Source organism: Kryptolebias marmoratus, linkage group LG11 (genome assembly GCF_001649575.2).
Source record: "Kryptolebias marmoratus isolate JLee-2015 linkage group LG11, ASM164957v2, whole genome shotgun sequence".
In the NCBI taxonomy this organism is placed as follows: Eukaryota; Metazoa; Chordata; class Actinopteri; order Cyprinodontiformes; family Rivulidae; genus Kryptolebias; species Kryptolebias marmoratus.
In genome coordinates, this window is record NC_051440.1 from 26,239,849 (window position 1) to 26,255,134 (window position 15,286).

Sequence of the window (15,286 nt, forward strand, 5' to 3'; positions counted from 1 at the left end):
CAGGACCGGGTTTAGAGCTCCAACAGGACCGGGTTTAGAGCTACATCAGGACCGGGTTTAGAGCTCCTATCAGAACCGGGTTTAGAGCTCCAGCAGAACCGGGTTTAGAGCTCCAATCAGAACCAGGTCTGTATGTTTGTGTTGTTTTTCCGAAGCTGCAGCTGTGACAGAAACTGAAGAAGGACCAGCTGCCTCAGATTCACCTCCCTGCTGGGCGGCCTCAGCTGCTCCTGGATCCTCTCTGTGTTACAGAAGGTTTCAAACTGAGTAAATCTCTTAAAATAAAACTTCAGTACAGATGGAAGAGTCTCCGGTCAAACCTGTCTGTTTTGGGTTAATGTGGACATGAATTTCAGATATGATCAGAATAATCCCCAGAGTGCAGTTCCCTCCTGCTGTCACGGTTATTTCCACCACAGCTTTGAGGTCAGGTGTTCTCAGTGTTTGTGCACTGAAGCACAAACTCTGCTCCAAGCTTTTTATTTGGTCATGGTTAGTAGTTTTAACTAAATTTAGCTTTTGTTCTGACGTTAATATTTCAGTTTGTTTTTTGTTTATTTTCTGTGGGATATGAACACAGATTCAGAGAAGACCTAAAGACTCCTGCAGTGACCGGACAGGACTTCAGCCACCACAGTCCACCTGATCGGTCCCTGGGTCCCCTCGCTCTCAGCTTTTATTTTGAAATGTTTAGAAGGATTTCCAGCCTCTGCTTTGTTCAGTTTGACGTTTCGTCCTCTGAGTCCCTCCTGAGCTCCTCACACACACGCATGCACACACACACACACACAGCTGGGATCTGCAACAAGAGCTTTATAAGTGAAGTCCAGCCCAAACATCCTCATACATTCATTGAGCATAGTTTGAATGTGTTCTGTCCATCCTCCTGTGTGCACGTACGCGTGTGCACGTCACACACATTGACCTGCAAGCTGCTCTATTTTGTAGCCTGTCTAAAAATACACATTTTATATAAACTCCTGCACGAATAAATCCAAAACCCAATGTAATGCTGCATCTGAAGGTTCTCTGAGTGTCTTAATCCCAGTTTATCCCATCATGTTAACCTGGAAACAACAAGACTTTATTCTTTTTATTAATAGTTCCTGACTCTTTATGGGTATCTAGACACAATGTCCTTTCACAGAACAAAAAGATTAATGTCATAACTATCCTTACTCATGGAGATGCTAAGGGTGCCTAAATCTTTGCATATGACAACAATTCTCTGACATTTCTATCCAGAACTGGGAAAATTACATCCTTTGTTTCAAACAATTTCATATTTGTTCGTTTTCTAAATTAAATTAAAATATTATCATATGTTAAACAGGTCAGAAGAACCACCTGAGGAAGTAAATGTATGTATCATGTGTGAGCATAAATACTTTTGTTAAACATTAAAACTAACAAATATATTGCGTCAGTCAGTATCTGCTGCCCTCTAGTGGCTCAAACCTGGAATGACAGCATAAATAACATCAGATAGCAGTGTTCAGTTTACTCCACGTTATTTTTAACATAAAACATTAAAATACACAGTAAGGTTATAAATGTAAGGATGGAGACAATAAGAAGCCAAAAAAGTCTTTTTACTGACAGTTGGAAGAATAAAAAGTGAACTGAACAAATCTGGTTATAAATCAGTGTTTACCTGAGTTTTGACTTTTGTTTCTTTTAGAATTAATTTAAGTTCATTTATAGACTTCTAAAGTTTAAAAAGGGGTGGCACAGTGCTGCAGTGGTTAGAGCTGTCGCTGTCATAGAGGTTGCAGGTTCGCTTCCTGACCTGAGGCTTTTCAGGGTAGACTACATGTTCTCCCCGAGCTCACCTGGGTTTACTCCAGAGATGCTGGCCTCAGACAATAATATAATATAATATAATATAATATAATATAATATAATATAATATAATATAATATAATATAATATAATATAACCAGCTGAACTGATTGTAGATCAGATTTTGACCTCTGACCCCTCGTTTCCCGCCTTGCTTCCAGCTCCACAGGCAGATCCCAGGTCAGCTGCGCCTGCGCACCGCGGCCTGCTCCTGACCCCCGCCTCCTCCTGCCCCGGTCTGTCGTTTGTTAATGACGCTGAGGTAACGTGTTTCATGCGCCGTGCGGGCTCATTTATTTTCTCCGCCACAGCGGCTGAAATAAACCGGGAAACCGTGACCGTAGTTCCGTGAAAGCCGGTATCCGTGGGAGAGGCTCGCCGTTAACGCAGCAGCGCCGTCAGTACACAGCTCTGGGCCGGCCAGGTGAATGAGAATGTGTGCTTGTTAGCGACTAGCTGTTAGCTTAGCATCAGGGAGGCTAACATTGTTAACGGATAGACGGCGAGAGTCCCGCCGGATCGGCTCGATGCTGAACGGCAGCGGGTCCGTATTAAAGTCGCTGAGCTCAGCAGTTGACGTGTTTATAATGTTCGGAGGAGTTTGCGGTTCGGTTCGGACAGCTTGGGCTCGGTTAGCCTGCTCAGTGCGCGTCGCCGGGTTCTGGGCCTAGTTGTCAGCTAGCTCGGCCAGCTTTTGTAAGTGTGACAACCTTTTTTTCGCTGCAGGATAACATGTCTTAGCATTGACACATTAATATATTTTAAGACTCTGAAACATATAAACCATGCAGCGAGGTTGAAGCTTTTTATTTAGTCATGGTTAGTAGTGTTTTATTAGTTAAGCCTGGTTAGTAGTGGTGAGTTAGCAGCGTCGGAAGCTCAGTGACCCTGCTGTCTGTTATCTGACTAAAATAAACATTAAACTGTTTGTTTTTCATGCATCACGTGATCAAGTTCAACATTTAAATTGCTCTGATTTGTTGTGCATCCTTTTAGTAGCTTATTTATAATTGATCACCTTTATGGATCTTAAATTGGCAGATTTTAGAGCAAATACTCTGATCAGTCATTACATTATGATGAATGTTGAATTATGGCACACTTTTTGCATCTGTAACAGTGTAATCTGGTAAGAAATCTGCACCGTTTGTTCATCAACATTCAGGAACCAGAAGCTGGAGCTTCCACAGGATGGCCTCAACGTTAAGGCCTGTCGCTGCCATATTTAAGTCATATTTATGTGGTTCTAACCTTCACATATTCATTTTCCCAACAGGATTAGCCTTAATTAGGTAATTCATGCAACACCCTGATTTGTGGACGAAAGTAGGCGGAGCTTAAAGCCCCACATCTCCAATAGTTGTTCCAGAAATCCAACATGGCAGCTCCTTCAAACTGGAACCTGAGACATGAGGTCTGGTGATGAAACGCACCTCCATGTGTCGCAGGACCAAAGGTGTCTCAGCAGAACTTTAACACACCTGGTGCCATGTCCTCCCCAGGTAAGATGTACATGTGGACCCGACCGTCCACAAGATGGAAAGCGGAACATCTTCCATCGCTCCGCGGTCCAGTTCTGATGCTCGGGAGCATGGACCCAAACACCACAAACTAGGATGGGTTCTGACAATTTTCTATCAGAACCTTTTCACCGGGCCAGCTTGCAGTGGTCTCCAGTTCTTCAGTTGATTTTTGGACCATCTTGCCTTCTTCAGACTGAGACAGCTGTGGAGATGTTCTGGCCCAGCTGTCTGTTTTTGTTGAAGCCACATGGACTCTTTCTGCTTTCAGCACCTTCAGGGACAAAATGTTCTCCATCTGCCTGATGGATCCCAGCCACTGCCAATGTTTTTATTTGTTTTTTCTCCACTTCCTCTCAGAAGTTATAATGTTATGACTGATTGGTGCGTTTGCTGTCATGGTGTGAGCTCACTTATTAAAAATATTACCTTTTTATTCTTACCAAATCTTTTCTTTTCCATCAGAAAACTCTTCGATGGATACCCCTGAAAGCCCCACGCAGTCTCCTCAGTCTCCTGAGGAGGACGAGGAAAGGGGTCTTTCTGACAGTGATCTGCTGCAGTCTCCCGATGAAGAGGAAGACAGGGTCATCTCCGACAGCGAGCTACTCCACGAGGAGGAAAATGGAGGCCTTCTTGAGGAAGATGAAGCAGCAGAAAGCCACGGCAGGGGGTTGGACTTTGAGGACGAGGTGGTCCCTGACTTTATCTCTGACCCAGAAGACGAGGAGCCGGTTGTAGAGGCGGAGGGGATGGGGCAGGAGGATGAGACCATCGTGCTCATGGAGGGGGAGGATGATGATGTTCCTCAGGGAGCGCACTTAGATGAGGAAGAGGATGAAGTTGTTGACACGCCGCTGTCTCCAGACTCGGAGCCAGAGCAGGTCAGGCACTTCAACGAGTCTGGAGAGGATGGAGAAGATGGGTACAGGAAAGATGTCTCAGCACGAGGAGCAGCGGAGGTGGGCGATGATGATGAAGAAGAGGACGAAGATAAAAACGAGGTGGAGGAGGAAGAAATGAGGAGAGCTGAAGAGAGGAGAAGAGCTGCTGCAGTGAGGGAGATGAAAGACGACTCTGCCTCAGTTTCTCGGGAGCTGGATGAGCATGAACTGGATTACGATGAGGAGGTACCCGAAGAGCCCAGCATCCCTGCACACGATGAAGAGGAAGATGAGGAAGACACAAAAGTGGCAGGAGGAGAGGATGAAGAGCAGCAGCAGGAAAACAAAGATAAGAGCAGAAAGGAGAAGAAACTGATCCTTCCTCCATCTCCTAAAGACAGCGAGTCGAAGAGGACAGACGACTCCAGAGGACCTGAGAGGCTCCGCAGAGATTCCTTCAGAGACAAGAAGAAGGATGAAGATGATGGAGAGATCGATGAAGGAGAGATTGATGTAGGTGATCCTATCTGTGTGAATTTAGGACTGCAGTAACCTGAGCTTTTCTGTTTCAGGGTAACGGGTTATTTAGAAGTTAGTTACTCTCACCTGGTGTTTATCAGAATCTTTATTATCCTGTAAGAACAATTTAATTTACAGCCAGCAGTAAAAACACAGGAAGCATTCATACACGACAGCACAACACCGGAGCTGCCAAGAACAGCCATTTTATTTATCTGTTGACTAATTTTAGAATTAATCTAAACAACTAGTTTTCCTGCAAAACTCTAAATCAGTTTTATGTTAGTTCTTTTTTTTTGAGCAATTAGGTTTACCACCAAATAAAATGAAGACACATTAAAGTACAGAATATTGGTTTAAAGAGCCAACTCCTGCATGACAGAATAAATGAAATATTTATGTGCTGTGTTGTTGTGATTGATAGAAACTGGAGATAAATCTGCTTTACCTGCAGAGAGAAACTAATGAAACTACTCAGGGTTGCAAAGGTGGAAAATCTCCAGTAAATTACCAAGAAGTTCCTGTGGGAAGTTAAATTGGGTAATTTTAGAAACTTTTCATGGGAATTAACAGATAATTTAAACAAACTGATGTAAATATTGTAATATAAATGCATTTGATGTCATCATCTGCACTAATAAATGTGCTTAAAACAGGAAGAAGTTAAATCTGTACAGTGAGCAACTTAACCCCTGACCTTTAAACACAGCCGAGTCAGGATCCGCTGGTGTTTCCCTGCTGCTGTAAAACAAACGGGGACATTTGAAAGAACTGAGGGACAAAACTGATCAGACATCATGACCCAAACCAGCATGAGTCCAGCTTCAAACGTTTCCTCCTTTGACAACGCAGCATGAGTGTATTTAGCAGCTTGAACAACTTGTGGTGTCTCTCCTGTGTGAAGAAGACCGTCTCCATGTTGGAGGCTGACGCTTCTCTTTGTGTTTCTGTTTACATCATCTCTCACGTCTTCAGGATGAAGCTCTGAGGCGCAGGCAGGCTGTTTTAAGCTGATGTTTGTTAAAGAGTGACATAAAATAAAATCCAGCAGAGCATTTAGCTTTCCTGAAAACATCATTAAAGGCCTAGCCCCCTCGCAGGAATGCCTATCGCCCGCTGCGGTTCTCACCAGAGTTTATGTTGAAAAACGACAGCTTGCTGTTGGACAGATCCTGGTCACATGGTCTCTGCTCCGTTCATGTTGGCTCATTATCTGTGAGAGTTTTAACCACTTTTGTGTCTGCTAAGGAAGAGCAGCTGTGGCAGCCATCTTAAATCAATCAGTTGTAGATGAACATCCAACACAGAGGGCAATTACATGATCGCCCTCCGTCACAACAGGTGGTAAAAAGTGTTTTTGTTTAATCCTTTGAGCGCGGGTCGTTCGGGTGCAGAGAAGAGGTCCGTGGGCTGATTGGATGTTAATATTTCTGTTGGACGGTGAAGTTCTGTGATCAGCAGGACTCACTGTGACGCGTCACGCGTTGTTTGTGTGCAGGACGACGACCTGGAGGAGGGGGAGGTCAAAGACCCGACAGACAGGAAAATCAGACCCCGCCCCGTCTGCAGGTTCTTCATCAAAGGTAGGTGTTCACCTGCGTACTGCAGGACATGTTGGATATAATCCGCTGATTTACGTTGAAAACAGTTCCTGAAGTCTGTGTGGATCCAGAACCGAAGAACTTCCTGATCTGTACTGAACAGATTACTTCCCTGTGGTCTGGATCAGCAGTTCTCCAGACTTTCTGAAGGTTTTCAGGGTTTTTCTTTACTTTGGTTCTTTTCTCCAGCAGAGGGCGCTGTTTAACTTCACAGCTGTGATTTTTTTTTTTTTTATTATTTGCTGCTGACTTCATCTGTGCAGAAATTCAGTTAGATGCCAGCGCCTGAAGATAAAGACAGGAAATAAAAGTGTTGTCTCACCTGGAGACGTTTCAGCTGCAGTGTCTCTGAGCTCCGAGTGTTTGTGACCAAGTCAGCGAGCCGTGCCACGTTTGAGCAGCAGATTATTGAAGATCCTGGCTTGTTTTTCTGTGCACGGCTTGTAAACTGTTTTAGACCTTGCACGTCATTTTCTTGTCCGCATCTACTCAAGTGTAATATTTTTCAAATACTTCATTTTTTATTATCCAGTTTAGGAGGTCATTTGTTTGGGCATTGAGTCCTTTGTTGACAGCATGTTTGGTTTGTTAAGAAGTGGAAACCTGTGTTCGTGTCCCGATCTCATTTCACATGGAAAAATCCCTGTCATTTATTTTTTGTCAGGTCGTGCAGCAGATTTGAATAAAAGACATTGTGTTGTTTCTTTCCAGGCAACTGTACGTGGGGAATGAACTGCAGGTTCATCCACCCCGGGTTCAATGACAAAGGCAACTATTCCCTCATCAGTAAACCGGACCCTTTCTCACCTAACGGCGCTCCCCCTGGAGGACCGCACCCTCTGATACCCAACAACCCCTGGGTGAGGCGCTCTGGACCGCTCTGACGATGAATATTATAATCATCCGGAGCTCCATCACTGCCCTTCTTTGTCTGTGAGCATGAGTGTGGTAGCTGGAAACCATAAATAACTTTCCATGTCGTAGGCCGGTCCTGCGGTGGAGGAACTCCCTCCGCCGCCTCCACCTGTGGAACCTCCTGTGGAGAGCGCCTGGGAGCGAGGACTGAGGCACGCCAAAGAGGTAAACACGCCCCGTCCTCCATGCAAATCATCCTGGGCTTGTTTGGGTCGCAGCGCGTGGGTGTGTGTGTGTGAGAGCAAACTGAGTTCAGTACACTACACCTGGAAACAGGATTCAACTTGTCCAAGTTTATTGTTCTTCCACCTTTTTCCTGTCACACGTTTAAAGCAGGTGACCCAGAAACCTTTTTCTAAAGTTTAAATTTTGGGGTTTATGAGACAAAAATAAAACATTAATTCTGTAGCTGCACATTCATGTTTTTTTATTTATGAAGGCTGTGATGTGATCAAGTTCTACAGTTTTAAATGCTTTAGTTTGTGTTTCTGATGGTCTGCAGCAGCTTATAAGAAGGTTTTGATTTTCTTTTAGTGAAGAAGGAAACAGTTTCTGAGAATCATTCAGCTTTTTCACATGATCTATCAGCTGCTTCTGCTTCCAAATAATACAGTGACGAAAACTCTCCTCCATCGAAGAATAATCACAGCACAGATTAAAGATGTCGTCTGTTTTCTGATGAAGCAGCAGTTTTTTTATTTCTCGTTTGTTCCTGACCTGGCAGCGTTCGGCCATATTCACTTTCTGAAACCTCACAGCGTTGCTGTAATGTTGTCTTATTTTATGTATTTGTGAGACTTTTGAGCCTTCTAACCAATTTCCAGTCTTTGCAGTTTTTAATTCCCATCTAGTTGAGAATTAAAGCCAAAAGGTTTATGGGATCTGCCTTGTTGTATTTTTGGAACCAGTCTGTTCTGTGAATTTTAGTATCGCAGGATAAATTGAACAATAAATAAGTTATAACAGATTTATTATGTTACAGATTTGTTTCCTTAATTAGGAGTTTAGTTTGTTAGAAGTGCCGACACATCGGCCTCATCAGGTCTGATCCTTTGTGATGTTAGACCAGCGTCCCCTCCTTCACTGGTTGTTGGGAATAAACCAGCAGGAGCTGAGAGAGGCGAGGTGTGTAATATTAAATAACAAAGGCCAAACGAGGGTTGTTTCCTGTTTCTGTTAGGTCCTGAAGAAGGCCAACATCCGTAAGGAGCAGGAGCCTGACTTCGAGGAGAAACGTTTCAACGTGACGATCGGAGAGGACGAGAAAGAATTCGACAAAGAAAATGAGTTCTTCAGAGAACGCAGCTACCGTATCATCAGAGAGTATGTGTCCCCAGTTTGAACCTTCTTCTCTCGCTTCCATCAGCATGTTTGACAGCTCTGCTACAACCAGCATCAGCATGAAGTCAGCAGTTTGATGAAGAATCACGCTGATCTCTTGACTGTCACGTCTCTGTTCTTCTTTAGAGGAAAATAACATAATATAACATCATAACATTATTATGTTGAATTCATACCAATAAAAAGTTTTCTAGTAGATTTTTGTTTTCTCTTTCAGTGAGATGGACATCAGAGATCCTGTTTATAGGTGAGTGTGAAGAAAACTCTTCACAAATCCATTTATTCTTCCTCAGAAATATGATCCATTAAAGGGTAAGTCTGGTCATTTGTAAATGATGATCAGTCAGAGGATGAAGAGAGCTTTCTCCAGGCTAGTTGTTTTTCAGGCTTATAAAATAACCCTCCCAAAAATAGTCAAAAAATATGTTGCCTCGATTCTGTTGATTTTATTTAAAACTCAGTTGTCTTAAACTAGATGTGTGCTGTATGATTTTATGCCCCTCTTGTGTTTTTTATCTGTTAAGGTGCTATATAAACACCGTTTCCTTCCTTTTCCCTCTCAGAAGCCATTTCTGAACAGTGTCTTTCCTCCACAGCGATCCGTATGCCGACCCTTACTATGATTATGAGATGGAGGCCTTATGGCGGGGAGGCCAGTATGAGAACTTCAGAGTTCAGTACACAGAAGCTCCTCTGCCCTACCACTTCACTGTGAGTACCCAAACCGCTGGTTTCAATCCTGTAACGATTTAAAGAAACGAGTTTCCACTTCTGTCAGACTCGGCAGAGATTCACCAACACCTGGTCTGAAAAATCAAAGCATCCGTTTCTCCTCCTCTGCAGGAGCGCGAGCGAGAGCGGGAACTTCGCGAGCGCCACAGAGACCGCGAGCGGGAACGAGATCACCGCGAGAGGGAGCGGCGCCAGCGAGAGAGGGAGCGGGAACGAGAGCGGGAGCGCGAGAAGGAGAGGATGCGGCGGAAGGAGGAGTGGGAGAGGGACCGGTTGAAGCGAGACGAGAAGGAGAGGCCGAGGATTCGTCCTCCTCGAGAGGCCAGGGAGAAGAAGGAGGAGGAGAAGGTGAAACCCCGTTCCCCCCTCAGCCTGCCGCCCAAGTAAGTAACATTCAGTCAGAACTTCCTTCAGTTTCATGCTCGTCAGATTTTTACTTTGAAATTTCACTCTTTTAGTCCGAGTTTTCCCTGCGTGTTTATTTTTAGCTTCTGAACAATTAGTTTCGTCACAAAGGTTGCAAACAGCCGTCCTGTCTAACAGGAAGTGACTCATGGTTGCATAATTTGTTAATGAGGCTGCAGCTGACAGTGTTTGAATAGTTATTCACCATAATCAGAATGTTATATAGAGAAGACAGTTAAACAATACAGATGGTTTGTAATCTGTTAATTACCTGTCAGTGGTTTCCTAATCATAGGTTCCATTATATTTATCCATCTATGAAGGCCTGAAAAGGTGCATTCTTCCTAAATTAAAGTTTAATAAAGTAATTTTAAGCAAATATTAATTGAGGAAAAATGTTTCATTGAACAAATATTAATAAATATATCCAACGATCTTGTTTTTTAATCTAAAAATGCCAAAATGACTAATAATTCCTCTGAAGATCATCCTGTATGCAGATATTATTCCTATAATGACTTCTGTCTTTAAGTTAACGCTGTCAGTTCAAACTCCAAATTAATTAATAATAATTAATGCTGTGCCCACAGTTAGAGGGGGGGTCTCAGGTGGTTCGCCCTCACCCAGGTGAACAAACGCTGCCGCCGGCAGACACATCTCCGTTTATTTACCATGCTCGGGGGAACACTGGAACATTAAACGTTCAGGGTCATCCCCCTCCTCTGGCTGCACAGCTGACATCTCTCACATCCGAAGGAAACGAGATAAACTGCAGAAACAATGACAAAATATTTTGTTGTTTTTGAAACCTCTAATTTTAAACCTGGGCGCCGGCCTGTGCTCTGTGTAGCAGTGCTGATGAGGTTATTTAACACCTTGAGGTGGAAAAGGTGTTTTGTGATGAAAGAATAGTTGGCTCATGACTAAAGAGCAGACCAGCCTCGTGTTTCTATTCTTGGGTGTTTGATCTGGTTTTGAAACAGTGGATTTTCCTGCACCGTCCGTCAGCCTCTAACGCACCAACAACTAAAACATTCCTGTGACCTGCATCATCATCATCATCGTCGTCGTCAGAGGGAAAACACACCCTTGTTTTTGAATTTAATCTTTATCTCGTTAACATTTAAACCAAATAGGGATCATATTTTGCTCGTCTTTCATGGAAAACGTCTGCAGGTTTTCCTTCATTCCCTGTCAGAATTTCCACTTTCAGACGTTTGGGGCTGTGCAAAGTTCAGCTGAGTTTTTTCCGTCAGGCCGGTTCAATAAAGTCTTAAAACATCCTGTAACTTTTAGTTGTCCTCTGCTGCCTTTGTGGCTTCATGTGCCCTACTTCCTTTATTTAGTCCTTCCTCAAAGGACCTGAAGTGAAAGCTATAAATAGCCTGGTTCTATTTTTAGCTCTGAGTCGTGATGAAAATAACTTTGTTTGTTTGATCCCCGTGGAGTCATTCGCTGAAGGGTTGGGTTCATGTTTGCACACACTCGAGGTTCTTCTTGGTAGCTGAAGTGATATTATGTAATCTGTGGCGTGACGGGTTGAACGGTTTACACAGGAACAATGAGTTGTAATGGGAAACTAGGACAAAGTGTCTGTGTCTGTCTGGGCTAAACTCAGCCGAGTGGAGACGACCACGCTCTCCTTCATACCTCCAACAAACATTGATCTTACACATGAATAACATATGAAAGCAGGTATTTTCTTTAAAACTAACAGAAAATAAAATCGTCCTCATTCAGGTTTCTGCAGCAGAAAGGCTGAAATGTTGTCAGATTAATTGGTCCGTCTCTACTCAGAGCTGTAGTTTAGCCCACTCCCATGTTTCCATACTGGAAGGTTTTAGCATCTTCTTCCGAATCCTTTCAGTTTGACTCATCCGTTCATCATGAAAAGGTGAGGGGGAAAGTTTGCTCCATGTTTACTCCCAGAAAGGAGCCAAGATTAGTTTTTCATTATTTGAATCTAAAAACTCCAGATGAACTGACTTTTCCTTCAGACTATCCATGAAGTCCTGCAGATTATTTATCCTAAGATCATCTTTCTGTCACTGGGAAAACCTGTTTTATTATCAGCTGCTGTTTAACAATATTAAAGTCAACTTTTACAGATTAAAGGGAAGGCTAACATGTTATTTAGGCTGCTATAAAGCTGCAGAATCCAGTCCTTTTTTTTAGACTTTAAAGATTTCTGTATATTTCCATTTTAATTATTTTTAATAGTTAGGGTCAGTTTATGTAAGAGTCAGTAAATACATAAAAAGCAGTGTTAAAGCATTTAGCTCTAAGCCCAGTCACAGGTTTTTATTCAGTTTTTCTGCTAATTGTGACGTATTGTCTCCCAGGATTCATTGCTTCAGTTGGTTTTGCTGTGAAGAATAATGAAATCCAGAATCTTCTGTTCTTAAGGATTTAAAGGTTTTTATCTGGTTAAATAAAGGTTATGATGGCACCAGCTTTGAGGAATGAATGTTGCAGACAGAGGTCTGTGGTTGGTGTAGCCCGCGTCGATCAAACCGATCCTAATCACCACATCTTCGTCTTCTCAGCAGGCTGATAGAACCTCCCCTGAAGAAGGACATGGGTCCACTTATGAGGCGACCAGATGAGTGGAAGGACCCGTGGCGCCGGTCCAAATCTCCCCGGAGACGGCCCGGGATGGGCTCTCCTCCTCGAGGCCGTCGGCGACATCGCCCCTCGGGCTCCTCGGTCTCTTTGTCCAACTCGTCCAGGTAGGACCTCCTCCTTCCAGCCGGTCTGCTGCTTCAGGGATGAGTCGAAGTTTAAAGAAACTAAAACTTCATCAAACAGTGTGTCCTCCTGCAGTGTGTACTACTGCAGTGTGTCCTCCTGCGGTGTGTGTCCTCCTGCAGTGTGTGTCCTCCTGCAGTGTGTGTCCTCCTGCAGTGTGTACTACTGCAGTTGGATGCTGATGGTTGGTGTGTCCTCCTGCAATGTCCTCCTGCAGTGTGTCCTCCTGCAGGTTGGATGAAAGAAGGAGCTGACTGTAGAACAGGCTCCACTCTGACTGCAGTAACTCTGTGAAACGCAGCAGATATGAGGCTTTGTTTAAAGTGAACCACACCTCAAACAGGGACAGTTTCCCTGATTCCTAAAGATCTCCTAGTTTCAGTTATTGTTTAATGTAACACTTTTAAGCTGGTCGTACCATGAAAACCACCACGGTCTTCACACGGGGCTCGCCGCAGTGCGTTGATCTGAACTTCAGGTTTAAGATTGTGTTGTTCCACCTCTTTTAGCTGTAACATCTCAGTTTCAGCTTTTTCAGCAAATTTGAGTGAGGAAGCATGAGAAGAGAACTTTTTTTTTTAATTGTTGGTTTAGTAAATGTTCCCTGGGAACTTTTTTGGCGTGAGAAATGGTTCCTGTTTTAACACTGTGGACTGTGTGTGGTTCTCAGTTTACACAAAGAGCTCACAGCAACGAAGGCTGCAGGTAAATAAACAACGAAGGAAGAGCTGCTGAATGCTCCCAGTTTGATGTGATTCAAAATAAGTGCATTCCTTCATCGAGTGCTACTTCTGCTAAAGCTTTAGTTAGAGGCGGGGAATAAAAGTTTGTCCAGAGACTTGATTAATAAAACTTGGGTCCAGGATAATGTTTGGTTCTGATATGCTTTGTTTGCTGCAGTGCATTCTGGGTAAACATCTGTCCTCTGGTCTGGTTCTGGTCCAGAAGTCTTCTGGTTCCTTCAGATGAACCTAAGTGGAGCTGCCATGTTGTTTTTAGGGAGAAGAGGCTTTAACCTTTGACCATGATGGACTCTAAATGACCTTTGACCCTTCCCAGATTGCTTCTCTGAGGTCATTGATGTATTTCCACCTTGGTGTTGTGTTAACACACCTGAAGCTGCAGATCAGCAGAACCTCAGAGATCCTGAGGCTGGAACCAGATGTTCAGACATTTAACGTGTGTCAGTTTGCATGCTTTCACAGATGATCCGGAGTGTGAACTTCTTCATGTGAGAGAGGAGGAAGAGGAAGGAGGTGTTTGATGACCACTCCTTCATCAGTCTGTGTGTTGTGTTTGTGTGGCAGGTCTTCATCGCGCTCTTCGTCCTACACGGGCTCCGGGTCGTCTCGTTCCCGCAGCCGCTCCTCCTCATATTCTTCCTACTCCAGCCACTCCTCCCAGCACAGCTCGTTCAGCGGCAGCCGCTCCAGGTGTGTGTGTGTGTGTGTGTGTGTGTGTGTGTGTGACAGCTCCATTCACACCAACACTGATGTTTGTCCACAGAAATCCTGATTATTTTATTGTTTGCAGATCTCGATCCTTTTCCTCGTCTCCCTCACCGAGTCCGGCAGCTCCGAAGACCAACAAGAACAAACTAGAACCTCCGCCTGTGTCTGCTAAAGGGTAACTCTTCATCACTTTATTATTTCTTCTGACTGGTTTATATTTACAGATATTTACCAATATTGCATTTTTTCATAATTTGTTTGTTTTCTCGAATAATTCAGATCAAGTCTGTTCTCTGAGCGAATTTATTTTACTTGTTTTATTTTTCAGACATTTTCAAGGCGTACTGTAGACTTCATTGTGTCTTAAGCTTTTCTGATGAAATTAGCCACATCGGGATGAATTGGACCTTAGCTGATGCTTTATTTTCAAGCATTGTTTGCTGATAGGTGGTGTCATTTATTTACTGGATAACATGATGGAAAAGCACATAAAGTTACATTTTCTGGGTCAGTGTTCTGCATCCGGCTTCCCTGAATATCTCTTGATCAAAAGCTAAAAAACCTGAAATCTGTTTAAATATCCTAAATTAGATCCAGTATTTCTTGTAACCAGGACACTTTAATGTAAGAGCTAAATCACATTTATGCTTCCTGAAAAAATCTTAACAAATCAGATGTTCCTGTTCTGTTTTCTGTTGTTTGGCTTAAAGTCAAATGTTTTATGAATAAATTTGACCTTTTCATTTTCACGGGCCGGTAAAGTTATTATCAGAAAGAAACCCCAAACTGAGCCTTGCATACTTAACAAAGTCAAGCGAAATGCTTTTACATAAAACATCCTGTAATGAATATAAATGTCCTCCGAGCATCGTGTCTGCATGCTTCATCGATCCGTTTCCCTCCAGAAACATGCCTCCGAAGCCGGGTCCGATGCCGCCTCCTCGCAGAGACAAGCTGCCTTTGAAGAAGGCTCCCAGTCCTCCCGTCCCCGCTGGGCCTCAGAACCGGTCCTCCAAACCCATGATGGAGGGAGGCAAGCCTCTGCCCAACCCCAGGGAGGCGGGGGACACGGGTGCTGCACCTGGACCCGGTGCTGCGGGCCGACCTGGACCCGGTGCTGCGGGCCGACCTGGACCCGGTGCTGCGGGCCGACCTGGACCCGGTGCTGCGGGCCGACCTGTGCCGCTGGGAAGGCCCCTGAACCCGCGGGAGGGCAGGCAGAGAAAGCCTCTGCCCAACCCCAGGGAGGCGGGGGACACGGGTGCTGCACCTGGACCCGGTGCTGCGGGCCGACCTGGACCCGGTGCTGCGGGCCGACCTGGACCCGG

At 44.2% G+C, this 15,286-nt stretch overlaps 1 protein-coding gene and 1 long non-coding RNA gene across 2 annotated transcripts in view; one reads left to right on the forward strand and one right to left on the reverse strand.

Annotated features, from left to right (window-relative positions):
• Positions 1-2,110: 2,110 nt before the first annotated feature.
• Positions 2,111-15,286, forward strand: part of zc3h18 (zinc finger CCCH-type containing 18) — a 23,118-nt gene continuing 9,942 nt past the window's right edge. The window contains exons 1-13 of the mRNA XM_025002868.2: positions 2,111-2,266; positions 3,828-4,759; positions 6,264-6,348; positions 7,078-7,226; positions 7,351-7,446; positions 8,462-8,604; positions 8,840-8,869; positions 9,219-9,333; positions 9,466-9,737; positions 12,306-12,488; positions 13,815-13,940; positions 14,041-14,133; positions 15,182-15,224. Of these exons, the coding sequence (XP_024858636.1) occupies positions 3,839-4,759; positions 6,264-6,348; positions 7,078-7,226; positions 7,351-7,446; positions 8,462-8,604; positions 8,840-8,869; positions 9,219-9,333; positions 9,466-9,737; positions 12,306-12,488; positions 13,815-13,940; positions 14,041-14,133; positions 15,182-15,224 (2,256 nt within the window). The 5' untranslated portion in view covers positions 2,111-2,266; positions 3,828-3,838. The remainder of the gene's footprint in view (positions 2,267-3,827; positions 4,760-6,263; positions 6,349-7,077; positions 7,227-7,350; positions 7,447-8,461; positions 8,605-8,839; positions 8,870-9,218; positions 9,334-9,465; positions 9,738-12,305; positions 12,489-13,814; positions 13,941-14,040; positions 14,134-15,181; positions 15,225-15,286) is intronic.
• LOC119617458 overlaps positions 15,018-15,286 on the reverse strand; it is a 1,170-nt gene continuing 901 nt past the window's right edge. Inside the window, exons 2-3 of the long non-coding RNA XR_005233734.1 lie at positions 15,229-15,276; positions 15,018-15,135 (exon numbers count right to left, since the gene is read on the reverse strand). This is a non-coding gene — a long non-coding RNA (uncharacterized LOC119617458). The remainder of the gene's footprint in view (positions 15,136-15,228; positions 15,277-15,286) is intronic.